We start from the raw sequence: 21700 nt of genomic DNA, 5'->3' as shown, positions 1-21700 counted from the left end.
TATGAATAATAGTTAATTTATTCCATCGGCCAATTGGATTTCCAAACCAATATTGTGTAGCAGCATATTCTTAAGCAAGAAACATTTGCACCAGTTTCAACCTTCTTGGCCTCATCATCAGATAAGACAGAAGATTTTGACATTTCAGACAAATGGCCTCCTTCAGTGATGTACAGTCTTATATTATAAAAATGTGAATTGGAAAATGGTATGTGGGTTTGAGTAGGCCTTTTAAAAATGGAACACAGAAGATATGTATACGTATTATGTCATGTATCCTTGCATGTGTATGGGGCTGGGCAGGAAGCAAGCTGTTAGTTTTACGATACAATAGTCCATCATGTCAATATAAAATATGTAGTTATGAACCTAAGGTCTGTGTAGGTTTGGCAGTGGAAAGAATGTAGGGGTTGACATCAAGTCAAGTTCCAAAGTAAATTACATTAGTAGTGGTAAGGCGAGAGAGTAAAAGTCTAAAATCTGTCTAAAATCATCTGCCACTGAGATGTGCGTGAAACTAAGTCACGCTCATTAACAGATAACTCACTGACTGTAATGTAAAAAAAGTCAAACTCGATGTCTTTTTCAATTAAATGTATCTCATGAAAGATTAACCATAGAAAATGTATACAGCGATACCTCAGTTTATGTCGGGGATGCATTCCTGAAAGCTGCGACGAATATCGAAAACGACGTAAATCAAAGCAATTTACAGGGTAGGTGGAGGCAAAGGCTGAGGTGACGGATACGAGAAAGGACGGATGCTGTCAGCGACGTAAGTGTGGGTTGAGGCGACGCAAATCGGGTTGTAGTATTAATAAAGTGACGAGGTATTTGCGAAAAGACGTAAAAAGGGGGAGACGTAAAGCTCTTAATATACAAATTCGAGCCACGATCTGGCTCTTCACTCAAGCCCTGGGATGAAAAATAAGTAAAATAAGGAAACACATTCTCATCCTGAATAAGTCAGACACGCAACAACATCAATCTGCAATGGATTTGCTGAGGCAACAAGGCTCTACACACCCTTGATGAGCGTCTGGAACTCCTCGTGTGAGATGCGCTTGGCCTGCCGGTCCACCTTGAGCGTGAGCAGCAGCGTGAAGAGGAACTTGTGGCTCTCGTAGAGGCCGCGCGCCGTGTAGCGGTACACCTCGAACGTCAGCGTCTCGATGATGGACGCGATGCGCTTCGTGGGGATGGGCGATCGCGCCGCGGTCTCCACTGACAGGTCGAAGAGGCCGAGGAACTGGCGCAGCGATGTCTGGTACATGGCGTTCACGAGGCTCATTTCCACGATGAGGAAGTACAGGATGCTGCCACGGTTCGCCACTGGGCGGAACTCCTCACGTGCCGCATTGATCTTCAGCTCTGTCTCAGCTGCTATGTTCAGCTTTTCGCTCACCTGTGGCATGCATACGGGATGGAGGATATGCATGGATGTGTGCACGTGCGCAGCAACGGAGGGCGGGGGAGCAACACTCACAACAGTGAATTGAATGCCAGGCAGCAAGATGACACATGGTGGCACATCTGCCAGTTAACTTAGTCAACTCATAACACGTGAGTGTGTCCCGTGACCTCCTTTCAGCAAGCCTCCGACAATTCACGTGGCCTCAAATTCCACCTGGGCTGGCACAAGCGATGTGGTGATGTCACCACCACCGAGTGGTGAATGGCAGCCGTTGTTGTTGTGTATGCATGGAAGCATACGTGAGCAGCGGTGATGCAGTGGTTAGCTTACTGTTCTTGGAACCCAGCAACTTGAATTTGAATTTCGGACACGGCTAACATCATCAGTGGCGAGAGATATCAGAAAGGGTTGTGGACCTCCGCTAGGTCGACTCAGTGGTGAGTGGCAGTTGTTGTTGGATAGTGCTCGTTCGATGAACCTCACCTCGTCAGACGTGGCCTTGGTGACACGCAGGACCACAATAAGGGACTCGTCCTCCACCAGGGAGCCCTGGGTGCTCGTGAGGCGGAACAGGAGGTTGTCCTCAAGCTCCTGCATCTTGCGCTTGTTGGCCGTCACCTCCTCCATCAGTGTCACGCGCTCGCTCTCCAGCTCCTGCCATCGAAGCGAGCGGCAGGTACAACTTTATAGCGCTGGATATTATGCTTCAGATTTCATATATGTTTTGCGCTCATATTGATACATTTATTATCTTGTGATTATTTAAAATTCTTTAACTTTTTTTTGTTGCACTCCAGGACCGTAATGGTTGGCGATGGCTAGGGGAAGTCTTCATCCAGTAGTAGATGATCTTTCATTTAAAATATTTAGTTTTTACATAATTTCTATTTAATGGTGCAAATCACTGCTATCTGTCATTTCAGCATTTTGAAACTTACGTGGTGCATCCACTTTATACGACAAGTGATTATCAAACCGATGATGACAACATTAAGAACATTTACGATTACAATTACAATCGTGATAACAATGACGTCCACGATGACAATGATCCTGATAATGATGATGATGATCAGGTTGTTCATGATGATGACGACAATGACAATGAAGACAGCCCCAAGGTTTCATCCCTGGCTGACCCCCGGTGTGAACCCCTGGTTTGCGGTGAGCATCGGACCTGCTTCTCGGTGAGGATGACACGGCCCAGCAGTTGGTCCTCCAGGCCCTTCATGGTGACGGTGAAGTCGATGATGGACGTTTTGGCGCTGACCTCAGGCGTGTATGCCGGGTTGGCCAGTTTGGTCGTGATGTAGAGGCTGAAGCCCTTCATGACATCCACCTCCTTGTCGCCCACCTTCACCTGTGAGCCGAGAGCAGACCAAGCAGGGTGAGCCGCTCCTGCCCCACTGTCTCTCTTAAAAGTCACTCAATATGCTGCATTGATAAGCTACTGACTATACATCTCAAGTACTATATACGATGCAATTATTATGGCTGTCTATTCATCAGGGTAGGTCATTCATTGGTTGGGGGGGTCACTCAGCAGCTATGAGGTGCTAAGGGGTTCCATCTGTTCTGCTGCTGTCGCAGAACAGTGGTGCTGGGAGGAGCCATCTGTTCTGCTGCTGTGGCAGAACAGTGGTGCTGGGAGGAGACATCTGTTATATCTACCTCCTGGGAGTGCACTCTATGCTGCTGTGTAAAGCCGGGAGATCCGCCAGGGTTGGTGCTTTGGACACCTGTGTACTCATTCCCTGGGCTTTCTCTGATGTAAGAAGTTCAAGTGTTTCCTGTCGTGCTGCCGAGTTCATGTTGTGGTTATGCCCGTATACTTGATCTTGTTGCTTTTGTTTCTCTGTGGTGTACTCGTCCCTTTCGCAATTTTCAGCGAACCATACTTCCATTCAATTAAAAAGGATGATGTTATATGAACTAACAAAAATATATTATAATGCTTCAACAAATTCCCATATTTCACGGTTGTGTATTCTCTGGATAATACAACACTTTTTTTCCCTATAATTTAAAGTAAAAGTTGGGGGTGCATTGTACAATCCGGTGTGTGTATTAACACGGTTGGTTACGTACGGTGCGAAAGAAGTTAAACATACATACGTGTGTGTGAGAGATACAACATTAATGACACTGGGTAAACGTTTTGGATGCATCTTACTTCATGGAGAATCTTATAATCATAAGAATAAAGGATGTACCGCCATATAACTTTGGAAATAAGCCAGGGCTACCCAATGCCAGTATTTTCACTTCATATGTATTTAATTTTCCCTATATAGTGGTCCAAATGGGTCGATATACGAGGGTACGCCATACCATCACTTCTCACAGTACCAAACACGTGTTCCATCACGTTTCAGAACAGTTCCTATTCCTTCACGATGATGTTTCCGCAGAGGGAAAACAGCATTGAGCGAGTGTGTGAGAGGGGGTGTGTGAGACGAGGTGAGAGGGGGTGTGAGAGGCAAGGCTGCGTTGGCTGAGTCATGTAGCCCGCATGCCCAGCCACCGCATGCCCAATCAGCTTCTGTTTGGCTGCATAGAGGGGGCTAAACGGGCACAACATGGGCTGGAGAATAAATGGACTGATGCGGTACGGGAGGACATGGAGCTAAGTGGGCCTGCCGAAGACTGGTACCAGCAGTGTCAAGATCGGCCTCTGTGGAAGAGGCTCGTGAAGAATGCTACTGTACAGTTGGAGGCAGTCGCCATCCAACAACAACTGAGGGCAGAGGAGCGACGCTCGAAACAACGAGCGGAGCGCCAGGCAGCTAAAATTCAGCAAGTTGGCAGAGTAGGGGGTACAAGCTGGTGAATCTACCATTCATCTCACTCAGCCAAACCATGGCACCTGGGTCTGTCCCGTGACCTCCTGTCAGTGAGCCTTCCACACTTAACGTGGCCTCAAAGTGCACCTGACCTGTCACAAGCGCCGTGGGGACGTCGCCATCACTTAGTGGCGAATGGCAAGTATTGCTATTAGTTAGGGTGTGTGTTAACTTGCAAGGGTCAATATGAGTGACTCTCTTTGTGTGTGTATGTATATAGAAGGTGTGTGAATGTGCGGGGGTTGCCGTTGGTGGTGTGTGAATGTGGGTGGGTGGTGTTGGTGGTGGCACCGGTGTCGCCTGCTTGCCTTGAAGGTGGTGCCGGACTTGATGAAGTTCTTCTCGAGGACGTTGTCAAGCGCGGGGTCCAGCTCCTCACCCACATCTTCGATGAGTAGGGGGCGGCCCAGCGACAGGCTGTCCTCCAGGTGCGAGCGGAAATACTTGTGATTCAGCGATGTCACCTGCAGTTGTGCGCACGGTCAGTCTCCTTCAACGCTCAGCTCTATTTGTTCTGTGTGCTCCCACTTCTACTCTCCCCGCCATTGTTCATGTTTTAGTTTTTTTGTTTGTTGCAGTTGCACCCGATTCAAGAGCCGAATGGCTCACAGGGCTGAACTTGAACCAACCCCCACTGACCAGTGTGGTAAAGCATAGTCAAATAACCCACAGGACCTGCATGGTGTAGAAAGGCCCTCATCCAACAGTGGACTGACAAAAGGGCTGTAAAATATTGAGTTGGCTCTGCTGTGTGTGAGAGCGAGGCACCTGCAGGTTGTCCTTCTCTCGGTTACGGATCCAGATCTTGCCCTGGCCCTGAGGGTCGATGAGGAGCGGGTAACGCGAAGCCTTGGCCACGATGATGCCGTTTTGCACGGACAGCTCGTCGTTGGGCAGCCCCTGCAGGTTCCACTCACCGATCGTCGCATTGTCCACCAGCATGGAGATCAGGTTAAGGTCCTGCGGTGGAGGGGGGGGGGGGGGGGCAAGTGTGCCAGCACAACAGTACGGCGAAGACAATATTTTTCTTGACATTTTTACAATTATTTTCCCCAGTTCTGTCCCAATTGTGCTATTAGTCATGTCATGACACAAAAATTTGCATCTCTTGCAGAGCAGCGCAATCCTTATCTTGAGAGAATGGCCCACGGAAACGGCTATTTTAAAACACACAATGGACAGGAAGGACAAGATCAAAGGTCTCGCATAATGCGCAGGCATAATGTACATCGACTCATTAATCCCCTCCCACTTTGCGCAAGAGCGCAGAAGTGTGGTCACCACATCAACGCCTCTATATAAGAAACGAAACAGGTGGACTGCTCCACAAATTTGGCTGTCACCTGATAAAACTAGTTGTAATTACTGGCAAAACGTCATACTCAGATTGTAAATGTTGTGGCATGTTCTGTTTACGTGACAACCCTTACTAGTTGGCTGTGTCGGGTGGTGGCGGATAATAACGACACATTTATATATTTACGCAATCTAACCACAAAAGAAAACCTCTATTATGGATCACAGGGCTATATCGGAGATCCCTTCAAATTACCTCCAATCCCACATTCTCTGCGACCGAGAGTAATGTTTGTCACGTGACAGCTAAACTGATATTCAATCCTCAGAGATGTAATTTTGTAAACTAAGTCCAGATGGTTTCTGTGTAGTCAGTGCTGACTGGCCTAAGATCATCGAGATGGGTTAATCACAGATGACTGCCTGGATTCGAATCCAGGATATCAACCGTGCCAGCTCAGTGCTGCCCACCTTCACCAACATGCACTGACCAGCGTGGCTAAAGTACAGTCAATTGACTCTCACCAACATATAGAGTTGGGAGGCCCTCAACGGGCATTGGATTGATACAAATGGTACCTGTGACAACGGCAAGAAGAGACAGGAAGGACACTCACGCTGGTGTAGGGGATGTTGCGCACGTTCATCTCGCGACGCCACAGCTGTAGCAGTTGGTTGCGGAACTCCTGGTTGAAGGGCCCCGAGTAGGACAGGAAGCCTGTGGCCAGCAGCACGTCCCCTACCAGTCGGGTCGTTTGGTCCTGGAAGCGCTTGCTCGCCTCTGTCCAGCGAATCTGCTTGCCGAGCAAGGGGATAGTGGTAAACATCTCCATATAGATGGCCGGGAGACTCATTGGTCAGATCGATTGAGCTAGCAGCTACCTTTGAATAAAATAAGGTCTCAAATGTAGTGAGGTTATGATCTCAGCCCACTCACCAATGAATGCACAAAGATAGAGCGGCCACAGTGTAGCAAGATATGATTGAAGATTGAGGACTTCTCATAGAGAAGAGCCAGCGATAAGCAGAGAAGAAATGTCTTGGACTTGGCCTTTAAATCATCATTAACGATGCTTTTGACAACGACGACAATGACGATTACAATATTGATGACGACCAAGTACGTAATAATTCGCAATAAAATACATAGCTGACAACGATGACAAATACAATGACGATTGTGACGAGGTTGTACGTTAGCGGTGCAGTGCTCGCCTTCTCCCCGCCGAGGCCATCGATTAGCGCCGTGGCATTGTTCATCTTGCGGCGGCAGGCCTCGGCGTCGTCCACCAGGATCTGCTTCTCGCGCACCGCTGTGTCGTACATGGCCTGCACCGCGTCCAGCTCACGCTGCTTCTCGTCCAGCTGCGCCTGCGCGCGATCCAGCTCTCCCTGCGCCACCGCCAGCCGTGACTCTTGGATAATCAGGTTGGCCTGCGCGGTGCGATGCGGGAAGAACGACGAGAGCATGGGTGGTGTTCGAAGGAGGGGATGTCATCCGGCAGAGGTGTCGGTATGTGACAAAGAAGAAAGTGTTAGGGGGGGGACAATGAGAGAAACTGATTGTTGACAGATAAAACAAATACGATTATTAAAACAAAAACATATCGGCGTGCAAATTCATTTCAGAAGCAGAATAGTTATTTATCCTGGAAAAATCCGATGAGCTATGAAGCTCTTTTTTCACAGATGCCCGTGGCTACATGAGGCATACCACTTAAAAATGGCCTGCAAACAATATTTATCAATTAGTGCAAGCATGTTAGCTGGGCTAATTGGATACTAGAGGGGAATATTTTCTACCTGGAAAAATACATTTTAGGACACCCCCAGTCACTCCTGTCACTGCACTTTGGTTTCTTACAGTGACAGAAGTGAAAGGAGGTGTGTGTGTTCATGCGTGGTCCGCCGCCAAAGGTATTTGGAAGTCTTATTTGGCATCTCAGTAGGGAACATGTTGCCCACTCCTGGTTTATAAGATGAACCTTCTAATTTTCTTGAGAGCTGTTAGAAAAAGGAGAGGAGGATTTGGAGTAAATTAGTTGGGTGCGAAGAAGAGTTAAAAGTAAGGAAACCGCTTCTGCTGAGTTTTAATAAACAGAACATGTACTATTATTAATGTAAATAGTACATGGATATGAATAATGTAAGGTTTACGTACTTGTGTAAATATGGACATTTGTAAGTCTTGGCAGCACCTACATGAGTAAATAATAGTAGGCATATTCTCAAATGTTTAAATTATCTAAACATTTTCAAAACAATTCCTATAAAAAAAACAACCAAGTACAATCAGAACTCGACAGACGATGGGTTCACTTGGCACGATTGTGGAATTTCGGCTAACGACTTCCACCGGTTGTGGTCTCCTATTCATGTCACCATGCTGGAAGAGGATACCAAGCAGCGACTTGAGATGAAACCCCTCACCTTCAGCGGCAGCACCTCCTTGTTGATGCCAAAGAAGGTGACCATGGCCTTGGTCCAGGAGCACAAGCCCGCGACGTTCCCGCACACATTCCTGGCCGTCTCCAAGTTATAGTCCTCCATATCCATATACGGCATCAGCAGATCCACCATCTCCTCGTTGATGGTGTCCTACAAACCCACCGCACAGCCGCACACGCTGAAAGTTAATAAAATCGAGTTTATTTTGATTAACCAGGCGAGGACTTAAGAGATCAGGATTAGTCTCATTTGCAAGAGTAACCCAGATCACCAAAATGACAAATGCAATAACATAAAATAATGTACAACAATGAAGCAAATATAAATCCGAGCAAAAAGAAGCAAATAGTGTGGACATCATGGGAAAACAACCGCATTACAAAACAAATAAAAAACAGTGCACAATCATGAATCTATAACTAATTAAAATACATTTCTGTCATGAACTTTGCTTGGACAAATTACTTTTGAAAACCATTCACAGTAAAATTAGGTGAGTGCCAGTCCTGGCTAGTGACCAGGCCCCACGGGACCCCAATGTGATTTAGTGACCTTATCTTATATGTGGTGATGTGGGGGTGGGAGGCATTACTGACGGATCTTATCCGTACAAATATAATGCTCTTATCCGTGCAGCTATCTGCAGATATACCATGTTAATATGACGAGTTTGACACCACTTCCAGGGCAGTCCTCTTATCTGCAGAAAGCCGCATATAATGTGATGATTTTGGAGGTTCCTGGAGACCTTTTCCAGTGAGTCATTATCCGTAGTTAAGCATGAATAATAGAAAGTATTTGCTGCAACTTTTGGGTCATTCTTCTATTTCAAATATATGTGTTGGCAATAGAATAACATTTAGTACTTCTGGGAGATCACTTCCAGATCATGCATCCATGGGTATGTGGAGAAAACAAGAATAAATAGCAAAATTTTCAGTTTACTCATCTTATCCGTGGATAATTGCAGACAATAGGAGAAAGCCATACATGTATGATGAGGTCGAATGCTGGTAAGCCTAACAGTACGCTTACTTACTTATCTACCAGTTATGTGTTACTTATTTATTGGATATTCTACTTTTGTTACTTATTTACTGTTTTAAGTTCACTCGTTTTCGGTTGTTATTTTTTTTTTCTTTGTGCACGTTATGATTTTAATGTTAACAATTGATAGTGGAATGTATTACAAATGTAAACTTGTATAAATATGATGGAATTAAGCTGCGGTAACGACGTTAAAGATATGAATGCATGTGGGGTATATGGAGGTGCGGGCTATCCTAAATTTGTTTTACACAAAACGCTGTTTTTGCGGGGTATATGTGTTTGCGGGTTATATGCGGGAAAATACGGTACTTTAAGCCCAGCCGAGTTTGTGATGGTCCAAATCCTGGTTACCTTGTCACCCAGTTCCAGATTGGTGTGACTCATTGATGAGAAGCCCTCGTACCTTAGAGAAGGTAAGCAATGAGTTGAGGAATCCGGAGAAGTTCATGAGCTTCTGGGCCTCACTCCAGGAGGGCCGCATGCATGGTCGCTCGGGTTCAGGCGTCACAGTGTCCACCCGGCGGCGGAACAGCAGCAGCACGCAGTCCATGATGCGCATGATGAGATGTGGAGGCTTAGTCAGCTTGCGCACCGTGCCAATGTCTGCAGGCTTGATGGTCTGCAGGCATGGCAGCGCAAGGATTCGTCAGTGGAATCAGAGCAACAGTTATACTTATTATGCTTTTTTACCCAGGAAAGTCACACTGCTAAGTTTTGCAGTAGGGGGCAATGTTGCTTTGTGTTTTCCAAAAGAAGTAGTTTGCTCGTAATTTTTCTAATTTGGTCAATTTAGACCATCATGCTGGCACACAAAGGCCTACTCTTCCTCAAATTATGTCAAGGGATCTTTCATGTCCACTGTGAAACAGACGGTGGGTATTTTACGTTAAACGCACCCGCAGTATTAACCAAGGTAGCCGGCCGGATGCAAACCAAGAACCTGTGCAACAAGCGGCAAATCCCCTCCCTCTTGGCCATGTCACCGCGATAAATTCCACAGTATTCACAGTATACAGTATGGTTCATCTGCTATTGCGCTGTGAGCGTAAGATCGCGTACCTGCAGGGCAGCCTCGGCCTCCTCTAGAGCGGGCTTGGCAGCCTCCAGCTTCGTCTCAGCCACGGCCTTGTCGGCGGCAATCTCGTCCACAATGGCCTGGGCCTTGTCCTTCACCTTTTGTACCTGCTGCTTCACGGACTCGGCTGCCTGCGCCTTTGAGGTGACCTCGCAGAGCACCTCGTCGGCACGGCGTGACGCCACCGCCAGCTCCTTCTCCTTCACCTCGAGCTCGCGTGACAGCTGGCTCACTGACTTCTCGGCCTCCTGCAGCTTGGAAAGGCCTGCGCGAGGTAGGATATAGGGAGGGCATTCCAAGGTTAGGGTTAGAGTTAACCAATAAAAACAGACATCGTCCAAAAGCGAAGGTTATTTTACTTCGCAAACATCTTTTGGGCAACATCAGTGGAACAAGGACTAGAGGACATCTGAGGCACATGAAAAACAACTATCTGGAACTAACAATCACACTCTCAGAAGTGGATGTGCTCAAGCCAGCGACAGGCACAATTGGGAGTTGGCTATGAGTGTTATGCTCGCGTGCGCTGATCTCTCGGTGTCACTAACACATTCGGTGAATATACTCTTGGTTCTTTCGGTAAAGTCACGTAGGTAAAGAAAATAAAGAATTAAAACAAATTAAATCACGACATTCCGATTGCAACACAAGCAATCATCATCAGGTGTGACAACCACAGCAAGAAATTGTACTGAAGTGGGAGAGAAGCCGGAGTCAAAAAAATTATTGCTGTGGTTGTCACACCTGATGATGATTGCTTGTGTTGCAATCGGAATGTCGTGATTTATTTTTGTTATTTTTTTATTTTGTATCTTTTATTCTTTATTTTCTTTACCTACGTGACTTTACCGAAAGAACCAAAAGTATGGATCCTTTCAGTCACGAAAACTTATAATCTAGAACATTCGGTGAAGTGAAGCAGACAAGCAATGATTAACACCCCCCCACCACAGCGATTCGACAAATTTCCATGATTAAAATTCGTTTCAAGAATGAGTTTTTCTTTAGCCTCATTATTACCATCCCATTTGTATTGGCTCATTTTTTAAAAGTGACATATGTACAGGCACATTAGTCCACATTTAACAATGATATTTATGTATGTAGGGCCCTTAGTCAATCTACTGTATTTGGAACAAATGTGATTAAGCTTATTCTATTAACTAGAAACGTAGAAAATATCTACATTTTAGAATTTGGGCCCTCCTATAAATTACAACCTGAAAGTTGATTGATTTCACTCATAAGGCAGGGTCAGCCTAACGTTTTATGTGACTTTACGTCTTGTGCTAAATGCTTCTAAATAGATGGTTCCCATCATTATTTGACCAAGTATTTCACATCTTATTATGTGTGATGCGAAATTTAACAGAAAATGGATAAAGCCTACTACCAATTATTTCCAAAAACATCAGTGAAAGTATTCCATGACAATGAACCCCATCGATCTGTGTTATTGCTCCGGACAAGGACGACCTAAGGCCACTCTAAATCAAGCATCTGCTGCATGCGTTATGCCCTTGCCTGTGCGCATGCGCTCCGACAGCAGGGACACATTGCTCAGCTTCTCCGAGTAGATGCTCTTGTAGCCGCCGATAAATGACAGGTACGACTTGGGCGTCACGTACGTCTGCCGGCGGAAGCGCTCAAAATACTCGACGCAGCGCTCTGCTACCATGTCCTGGAAAACGGCCATGGCATCCACCACGCCGCGCTTCACCTCGGGCGTGCATTCCACACGGTACTCGGCCAGGAAGTGGCCTGCGACGGCCGTGAGTGCATCACGCGGCCAGCTCTGGAACCAGTCCATTGTGCAGCCTGAGATGAGCGCCGGGAACTTGAGGGCGCGCGCACGGAACTTCTCGCCGACGGGAGAGAAGCACAACACGACGTGCAGGTTGGCACGCACGCGCGACAGGAAGTAGTCGTAGAGGTTTTCGTTGGTGGGCGGCCGCCGTGGGTGCTCCTTCTTCAGCACCGGAATGAGCTCCTGTGTGATCTCGTCGATCTCGTCGCGGGCGAAGAGGTTGGAGACCTCGCCTGAGGCCAGAACATTGTTCATGTACTCCAGGAAGGCCTCGTCCTTGATCTCGTTGTCCGTGAAGATGAACGTGACGCCCTTGCCCTGCTGACCCGTCTTGCGGTACAGTTGCTTCAGGTCCTCCATGAGGTTGCTCATGTTGTAGGTCCTAGAGATGTAGTAAAAAAAACAAATGGTAGAACAGTCGATGACATGGCATTTTGTTGAAGCAATTGTCTAAACAACGCTTATACAAATTGTAAAAAAAGATTGTCCCCTCCATTATGCACTGTTGATGATTGGGGTGTCATCTCAAAGCTGTGATCTGTGACCTCACCTGGAGAGTGTGATTTGGAAGCTAGAGTAGCCAGCGATGAAAGACGCAAGGCGTGTCAGGCTCTGCTTGCCCGACCCGCCAACCCCAACCAGCAGGGCGTTTCCGCGCGGCGTGCGGATGATGCGCGAGATCTTTATCAAGTGCACCATGGCGTCCTTCAGAAAAACACATTCAAATGGATTTTATGGAGTGCCCTCACTTTTATACCGTTTTGGGATAATTTGTTTGCAGAAATATTTCGTATAGGTTCACACTCAATGTATTTTGCTCTTGTAACATGCAACATTGGTTCATAACACACACATCTGGAATGTATGCATGTCACGTTCTTAAGTGTAGTGAGCTGACCGTCTCAACTTAGTCACCGATGACTGCTTAAAAGGTTGTCAAGTCATTTGGCTAAATATATTATTATTTATGAATAGACGTGTTTACCCACGAGAGCCTGAGTCTCGAGACTTCTTCAGGACGGTCCTGCTAATTTCAGAGTAATTTTTCTATTTGTGCAAATTTGGGACATGACAACGACACACATCAACCTAGGACCTTTAACAACGTCCATCGTAATGCAGACGGAACGTACCCTATGGTTAAACCACTCGCAAATTAAAAACATTGGTTCCACGCGTCACCCACCGCGAAGAAGACGAGGTCCATGTTGGCTCCGCGGACGCTCTCGTTGTACTGCACCAGGAACGCCTGCAAGCGCTCGGCGAGCTGCGGGAACGACGGGATCGGCTCGTACACCTTGGGTGCCTCCAGGTCGGCGTCATCGGGCTCCTCGCCTGTCGGCTCCGGGGCGTCGCGCATGAAGTCCACAAAGTACACCTCGGCCTCCATCGACGCGGCCGCTGCCGTGCCGTGGTCGTCCAACATGATCTGCCGCCGGGAGGAGAACGGCGTGACCATTGTCCAATTCGCTCCGTCCCACCCCACCCAGCGGGATTCCCATTCCATTTGAGAAGAATTCATTTGAAAAAAATTCAGCTCAGGTCAAAATAGTTTATGAATAGGCTCCATTCATCAGTCTATAATGGGGAGGCACTGTATTTCTCGTAAACAGGATCCAACATTAACTAAACTTTAGTATAAAGTTGTGTTGCTATTAGAAAATTACCACATTGAAAACCAACTAAATTGATAAATGGGTTGTCCAAAACTTGGGATACACAAATTATAGCAAAAATAACTATTTGCAAATGTACAAATTCATTTTTCACAGAAAGCTTCTATATTGCTAATTCAATTACAGGCAGACTTCACCAAACGTGAGGGTTATGTTCCTGTAAAATGCCATGTTGGGCATTTGAAAAACCGTGTTCGACAAATAATATACCTTATGGGAAAAATTATTATACATTATTTCTGCCATTATTATTGTACTAAAGGATGCTGAGTAACCCTTCATTTCTTGTGTGTGCACTCTCTATTTTTTTTATTTCCCCTTTACACAAAACCTCCATATCTATATACTTTTCCCGCATCAAGGCACTCACGCCCAACACTCTCCCAAAAACAGTGTCACTTGAATGTTAATAATTCACCATCAAGGCATCCATATGACTAACATCCTCAAAAACTGGAAGGCTAGATGCAAGCGGCAATGTGAAAATATGCGCAATGCCTTTCGAGGTGGAAACGAAAATATTAGCAGCGTTAAACTGGAAATAGCCAAAACATCACCCCTGTGTTCTGGAAAACAAATCTCATAAGGTAAACCATGTACTGTAGAGGCGAAATACGCATTCAATAAAGCTGCGTTAGGCAAGGTTCTCCTGTACTTCTGAAGCCAAACGCATGTTAGTTAAAGTCATGTTATCTATTTTTCCTACGATGTTTGTTTAATTTTACTATCCTGTTTCTTTATTATTCAGTCTCGTTTTGGAAGGTTTCGTCCACTCCATCAGCACAATTAAACAACAGCATATAAACAATTTGCATATATTTTGCAAAAATCAGAAAAAAATCAATTTATATTTCCATGCCCGATTCAACGCACCTTGCTCATGGTGCCGTTGAACCAGTCATTGTCCTGCTGCGCCGTGAAGCGGTCGGCGATGACGCGCACGCACTCGTGGCCGAAGAGCGCCAGCAGCAGATCGGATGAGCGGCACACCTCGCTGTTCACCACCAGCATCCCCTGCCAGATGCGGCTCAGGTCCCGCAGGTTGAAGATGTAGTGGAACTTGGCCGGCGTCGGCAGCATCTGTCAGACGCAGGGAGTGTAACAAAGAGCAGCTTCGGCTCAATTTTTGTTTAATTTTCAGTTGGTCATTTTGAGAGTGCACGGATCTTATTGTAAGGAATGTGCAAAGGGCCCTTAAAAAAATGTTATATTTAAAGATATTTGTGCAACCACGTTATGGCTTGAGGATTGACCAGGTCGGGGAGTGCCTTTTGTTTCCCCATTGTGAACTTAAAAGCGCTAAAGACTGCCACTGGTCCATGTGACCCCTGCCTGTCGACCGTCTGTCTCACCTTGACCTTGGTGGCCTGCCACAAGCGGCGCGTGGTGGGGACGAGTGCTGCCGCCAGCTGGTTCACCTCCTCGGGAAAGCCGCGCTCGGGGCAGAAGTGTCCCTCTGCAAAGGTGCGGAAGATCTTGTCGATGGAGGCATTGGAGGGCAGCGTGCAGTTGAAGATGCAGAATTGCCGCTTGAGGCGTTGTGGAATATCATTGCGGCCACCCCCCGGGTGGATCATGGCGGCCACGAACTGCACGTCCACGATCGTCGTGAACTCTCCAGGTTTCTCCAGGTTGTAGAAGCCATTGTTTTCCATCAGCTGCCGCACGATCTCGTTTGTGATCTACGGCGTGAGAAACAAATTAATTTACTTATCTGTCAGCCGAGCCCAAATTTCACGTCACTGGCCTCTCAATGATCATTTGATCCTTAGGAAACTCTGGTGATTGTTAAAATACACGATCAATTACATTTTACATAATGTGGATCCAACGCCAGCAAAAATAATCCGGTCTGTTCGTCAGCACTCCGACAGATGCCTCCCATCACCAGCCGAGCCTTCACCTGGTCTCCCCACTCGTTGATGATGGGCATATTGATGTCATCGATGAAGATGGTCATCTTGCGGCCGGCGGGCGGGCCGTACGTGGTGCCCATGCGCTTGTCCACGTAGCTCTCCACCGTGCGCTGGAACATGTTGGGCGTTGTGGCCGACGAGAAGTTGAGGCTCTTGGTGAGGTGCAGCTCTGCGTCGTACTTGTTCATGTAGCCCTGCACGAGTTTGTTAGCACACAAGGGGGTCGGATGCAATGAATGCGGTCCGGTTTTGTTAATACACGGGGGTGGGTGGAGTGGTGGCACAACATGTAGTGCTCTGCACCCTTCAACCCGCCAACCTAAGATTGATTCCCAGTGTGGGGAGGGCCTTCATCTATCAGTGAGTAAACAATGGTGATTAATTATTATGATAAATATCAGTGTCACTTGAAGGTGTAGCGCTCTCAACTGGCACTGTGTTAACACAAAAAACTCTTCTCTTCCAATATCTATCCCATGGGGCTTCGATTTGACTGCATTATTTCCAAATAAGTTTGGTAATAGATAATCAGACAAGTGGAAATGCACATTGTTATATATGAAGCACACATGCCAAACAATGCGTTTATTTTAATTATGTTTCCAATCAAAAGGCTCAAAACAAGGATCCTGATATGGCTGAGAGTTGGATCAGGAGCAGCCAGACCTATCTGCTATCAATAATCAACTCCCTCATATCAAATTTAGCATCAATGTAGCCAGATGCATTTAAGAAAGGATACTGGCCCTTTTTGGATTCGCTCCAGCTTATACATGTGGCTGATTCCTGCTTTCCATTGTAGTCAATAGGCCATCACAGGGTCTCAAATAAACAAATAGATCAATTACTTGATACTGAATCTTATTGGACTTTCATCAGATTCTAAATAAAGAACTTAATGGTTTGCTTGATATTACATCTCAGTATCAAGTTGTATTATCTTAATGAGCTCGAAATAATGAATCTGTCAGTGACATGGCTCAAAAGGCTACGCACTAATAAATAGTATTTTTTTTTACATTGCAGGATGTTGAAGTGATTGGCAGCTGCAATGCCGAGTCAGAAATTAACTATTTTTAAATAACCAATTGTCTTCATTTGAAAATGTCAACAAATCTAAATCTACTCAATTATGCTATAGGGTATTACTAAGGCATGCCATGTCTGGTAAATAAATGGGACACTGAAGAACATGTGACATAATTTGCAGCTGGGTTTGGTGGCACAAGTCTGTTATCCTGTCGACTGGATGTAAATGAATAAAAGATTACGTATCTTGAGGAAGGAGTGTACTGATGGGATTCTAATGGTAGGTTTATGGTCGGGGTGGTTCGTTGGATGGGTTTTGCCTCTTTACGAGCTGCACGGGCACCTTGATCATTACGGTCTTGGCGGTGCCCTGCTCTCCAATGAGCAGCACAGCCTTCTCCTGCTTCATGATGCACTGCATGAGGAAGTCCGTGCGGACGTTGTCCACGTTGGGAACCAGGATGGCCGAGTACTCGGGCACTGTGTCCCGGGGGTACGCAAACTCCGGCACCTGCTCGCACCAACCGCCATTTGCACGCATGCACACGCACATATGCTATCTTTAGTGAAAACTCTTGGTATGTCATAAAAAGCACAAAATCAATCTGGTCACTTATATGTACACGTACAATGCTTTGTCAATGTAATGTTGGATGAGGGCCTCTCTGTACTATGTGGTTTGTGGGGATGTTTATCCGAAATTAAATACACTGGTCAGTACGGGTTGGTGAAGGTGGGGAGCATCGATATTAAAGCATAGATACATAGTACAACAATGGATTTTGCTAACATCGGTAGCCTACCGCTTAAATCGGTAATATTGTATATGAACAAACCTCCGTTCTGTCTCCACATACAAATAAAACATTCGGCCTATTCGCCTTCCAGACTAATATTATCGAGTCTGTACATTAGACGGGCGAGGTTGGCAAGCCGGCGACGGCTTCAAATCTAGGACGGCACTGCTACTCACGCGCGTGTTCCAGTGCTCCCAGCCTCCGCTATCGCCGACCACGTACTCGAACATCGAGTCGTCATGCGCGGAGCCTGGCAGGTCAAGGCGCGCTGGGTGTGCGCGCAGGAAGGCCTCCATGCGTGCGCGGTCCTCCAGCTCGAGCAGCGCCCCCACCGACCACATGAGGGCGAACACCAGCAGCCGCTGCAGGTGCGAGTGCTCCAGGCGCCGCTCGTCCGCCTCGGGGAGGAGGCCCTGCGTGCATCCGAGCGCGTGGGCATGCGCCATGCAGCCGGGTTCGGAAGAGACAGCGAGCATGTACTGTTGTCTTAGTGTCGGGAGCGCTGAATTTCTTACTCAATATTTCCCGGGTAGCACACATGGTGACTAATATGACTCCTCATGTCAAAAGTGAAGGCAGAATTTCTTACCTTCAGGAGCTCGATGGCTTGCTTGATGTACATGCATTCCAAGATATCCATTTTCGGGTTGACAGCAGTGAACACAAAGTTAATAAGATCCTAAAACAAAGAAATCAAAATTAAATCTATGGCTCTGCATCCAACTTTGTAATTCCAGCATAGATTGTTTTCAGTAGTTCTGTACAGCTCTCCAATATGTTTTTGGATTGTATGCCGTGTGGTTCTTCTGGATTTTCAAAGTGGTACAATCAGAAAACACATCGGAGAGCTATAACATTGTGACCTCTGCAACGTTTGCTCTGTATCCTCTAATACTGTGTCGTTAACTCACATGAATACAAGTCAAATCCCAATCATCAATGTTAACGTATCCTGACAATAGGCCCTGGCGTCGTGCAATGAAACGCACCTGGAAAATGCTGTCCATGGTGTTCCACAGCACCTGGGCCTGCTCTGTTGGTAGGCCCTGCAGCCAGGCCTGCACTATGGGCCTCCAATCGAGCACGGACGAGCTCATGAACACCATGCCGTTGCGCGAGACGGTGGCGGGCGACGCATTGTCGATGTTGTGCGGCTCGAACACCACCTTGCAGTTGGGTGCCATGGGGATGCGGTCCCCGTTGGCCAGCGTCAGTGTCTTGTTGTCGTCCAGCACAGAATTGAGATTCTCGATCCAAATTGCGTCCACGGGCCCATCCAGCAAGATCCAGATGTGTTCGCCCTGCAAAACCATAACGGTGAGCATGGATGTAGAGAAGCTAGGGGTAAAGCTTACAGATTTCTCGGAGGATCAACCGGGTTACACGATGAGATGGCAGTTGCTCCCTCCATCAGCCTGGACCACACGGCTCTTTGTGACGTTGGTTCTGTCTCTTGCTCACAGGCCCTGCCTACTCATCTGCCAACCCCGCCCACTGCTCGATTCATGATTTTCCCATATCCGGAATCGAGTATGAGACCAGAACATTTCCAAATTCAAGCATTCACCTTCTTGGCCTTGAGCGTCTTCCTCCAAAGCGTGGAGAAGATGCCGTCCGTCCAGTCGTTGGTGGCGACGTCGAGCGTGCCGAACATCTGCGGCGCCGTGATGGCCTTGGGGTTCATGCGCATCTCGCGGTGTGGCTCCCCGCAGTCCGTCATTGCCTTCATGAGCATGTGGATGCAACACGTCTTGCCGGCACCGCTTGGCCCCAGTGCCATCATGCCTGCCCACCGTACCACGCGCACAGGCATGTCGTCAGCGTAGCAGAGTAGGTGCGTAACAATGCATAGATTTAAAAGCGATTCTTACGCTTACGTATGTATGTATGGTGTGTAATAGGTTCACGTGTCCTATGAAGTCAATAGGGCCCATTAGCTTCACCCCAGTGTAATAAAAATAATAAAGTCTTGAATAGAATATGAACTCAATCGCAACAATTAAATGACTCGAGAGGGTTTGGGCGAATCATTAAACCCCTAGATATTAGTCCGAGCTACCCTGTGGTGTGTGTCACCAAACACACAACCACAAAGTGTACACACAGCAACGGAGCATCAAATTAAATGTAACATAAACGAATAGTCCATCATAAAAAAAAATTACGATTTACCATTTATGCCAATTATATGATGTTACTTTGAGGCTAATGAAGTGAAAAAAAAACACGAACACATGAGAGAGAAAAATAAAAAAATACAATCGAGATGAACAACTAAACGAAAAAGAACTGATTCTTGAATGGGAACCGCAGCGAGAGAGGGATGGCGGTACCATCGGCGACACCCACCGTGCCGCACGCGCTGCGTCTCGTAGAGCTGGATGATCTTGAGCACCCAGGGCGGGTGATGCACCAGCCCTGCTGCCTTGGTCTGCGCCAGGATGGCCTCCTCCAGCTCCGGATACCCCGCCTTGTCCAGCGTGATGCCCGGAAACAGGTCGTTTATGAGGCTCATGAAGAGTGGCTCGTCCTCGTCCACCTAACAGTACACAACATAACGCTTGATCGGCAGGAATTATAATTTGTCTACTCCTACGTGTTGACACCAATAATGATAATATGAATAATGATCCTGGTTCTTCAGCAAAGCCTCACTGGTTCTTCAAAACTCTTTTTTCACATTGGACCTGTTAAGGACATTTGGCTGATGCTTTTTTTTATTTGCCACATTAAAAATACAGCCCAGAGATAACCCACATAAGTAAAGCAATAACATCCATATGCCAGTCAAATAGGAGGTTGTGGTTCGAACCCAAGCATGATGCCTGTAGATGTGGAGTTTGCATTTTTTCCCCGTGGTCGCAAATATTTTTCTCCGACTCCTCTGGGTTTTCACCTCTATATTTAGAAACATGCATTTAGTGTTTGGCTGGTACAAATTTACACGTGATAAGCCACTTCGTTGAGCTTTCATTTATGGCTAGGTCGCTTCTGAAAAAGAGCTACATAGCTCAGTGAGCCTTACCTGGTAAAATAAAAAAGTTGATAGTTTAAATAGTTGTATAGTTTTTCGGTATATAAACCTACTTTCTATGCTGCATCATACAGGTACTTTGGTGTACCAGCAAGACACTGTCACAAACACACGTACACAATGGCTAAATTCCTGTCAGATCAACCATCGCAGTGCGGTTGCTGGTTTTTAATGCGTGTACCGAAGGCGGGGTGGGCTGCTCACCAGCTTAGAGAGGTTCATGTCACGCAGCACGCGCATGACCACTGTCTTCTCGGGCTCCTCGGGGTTGGAGCGCTTCACAGCGCCAAGCGTGCGCAGTACCGACAAGATATTCCTCAGCCCAAAGTCGTAGTGAACCTGACCGACGCCGCAAGCAACAGCAGCAGAAATGTCACGGCAATTTATTGTTTTGCTATTAGGGCTTTACCAGATTAAAAACCGGCCGTATTGGTTAAAGGGTTGCCCAAACCTTGGAGACACGATATGCAAACATGCTTTGCTCTGACAAATACGAGATTTTTTTTAAAGCCGATGGTCTGCTTCCGTGGCTCAAATGACAGGCATGGAGGACAGGCGAGCCTGTTCGCTCGTACCTGCTTGGAGAGCTGCTCCTCGCACAGCTTGTATAGAGTGTAAAACTTGCGGCTGAGAATCTGGTTATCCCGAAAGCCAGCGCTCGCCAGCTTCACACGCATGATGATGGCACGGTCCGGCACCATCATGGCCACCGTCCGGAACTGGATCTTGAGATTTTCCGGGAGCTCCTGCCGCCCCGCGTAGCCGGGATTCTACCCGCAAGCAGCAACAATTGTGATGGGCAATTCGCGATGAGACGGGATGTAGAACACACTTTGATGCATCTTTGCTTCTCTGGAGCAGGTTGAATGATCTCTGATTTTGGGATGCAGAGCTTCATTACAATATATGCACATACATTGGTTTACATGTATCACTTACACCAGAGTTTTCCACACTTCAGTTGTCACTACTGACCAGTGTTGACTTTTTTCATTGACCAATATATAAATAGAAATGAAATCATTACACACAGCAAGCGCGAAGACATTTTTTTATCTGAACTTAATTTAAAGTACAATCCTATATCTTAATTTCAATTGGTGTCTGCTCTGAGTCACATGGGCCATGTTTACCAATCATCAGGTAAGTACAGTGTGCAATGACGATCTGTATTTGAACAGAAAAGATCGGTTTATGTGGAAAGGTGGACCATGTTGGTTCACAACAGCTGAACCTTGGGAGACATTGACTTGTACCTCAGCGAGTGTGTGTGCACTTCGCAGAACGGGAGCCTGGGGAGCCATTGCTCATCATG

The 21700-nt window shown here is 46.8% G+C and overlaps 1 protein-coding gene across 2 annotated transcripts in view; it reads right to left on the bottom strand.

Moving 5' to 3' along the window:
• The window catches only part of LOC144718588 (dynein axonemal heavy chain 5-like), a 97445-nt gene that overhangs the window by 9913 nt on the left and 65832 nt on the right, over window positions 1-21700 (bottom strand). For both annotated transcript variants that reach the window (XM_078593965.1, XM_078593973.1), the window contains exons 43-66: window positions 20961-21155; window positions 20590-20724; window positions 19701-19890; window positions 18919-19136; window positions 18341-18652; window positions 17941-18030; window positions 17528-17764; window positions 16898-17065; window positions 15513-15719; window positions 14962-15291; window positions 14483-14689; window positions 13120-13362; window positions 12484-12638; window positions 11651-12315; window positions 10111-10391; window positions 9455-9670; window positions 7984-8151; window positions 6769-6987; window positions 6171-6347; window positions 5026-5217; window positions 4566-4721; window positions 2592-2774; window positions 1898-2068; window positions 1027-1405 (exon numbers count right to left, since the gene is read on the bottom strand). In XM_078593965.1, coding sequence (XP_078450091.1) covers window positions 1027-1405; window positions 1898-2068; window positions 2592-2774; window positions 4566-4721; window positions 5026-5217; window positions 6171-6347; window positions 6769-6987; window positions 7984-8151; window positions 9455-9670; window positions 10111-10391; window positions 11651-12315; window positions 12484-12638; window positions 13120-13362; window positions 14483-14689; window positions 14962-15291; window positions 15513-15719; window positions 16898-17065; window positions 17528-17764; window positions 17941-18030; window positions 18341-18652; window positions 18919-19136; window positions 19701-19890; window positions 20590-20724; window positions 20961-21155 — 5494 coding nt within the window. The remainder of the gene's footprint in view (window positions 1-1026; window positions 1406-1897; window positions 2069-2591; window positions 2775-4565; window positions 4722-5025; window positions 5218-6170; window positions 6348-6768; window positions 6988-7983; window positions 8152-9454; window positions 9671-10110; window positions 10392-11650; window positions 12316-12483; window positions 12639-13119; window positions 13363-14482; window positions 14690-14961; window positions 15292-15512; window positions 15720-16897; window positions 17066-17527; window positions 17765-17940; window positions 18031-18340; window positions 18653-18918; window positions 19137-19700; window positions 19891-20589; window positions 20725-20960; window positions 21156-21700) is intronic.

This window comes from Lampetra planeri, chromosome 1 (genome assembly GCF_965212315.1).
Source record: "Lampetra planeri chromosome 1, kcLamPlan1.2.h2, whole genome shotgun sequence".
Classification (NCBI taxonomy): domain Eukaryota; kingdom Metazoa; phylum Chordata; class Hyperoartia; order Petromyzontiformes; family Petromyzontidae; genus Lampetra; species Lampetra planeri.
This window is presented reverse-complemented; position numbering and strand designations above follow the sequence as displayed.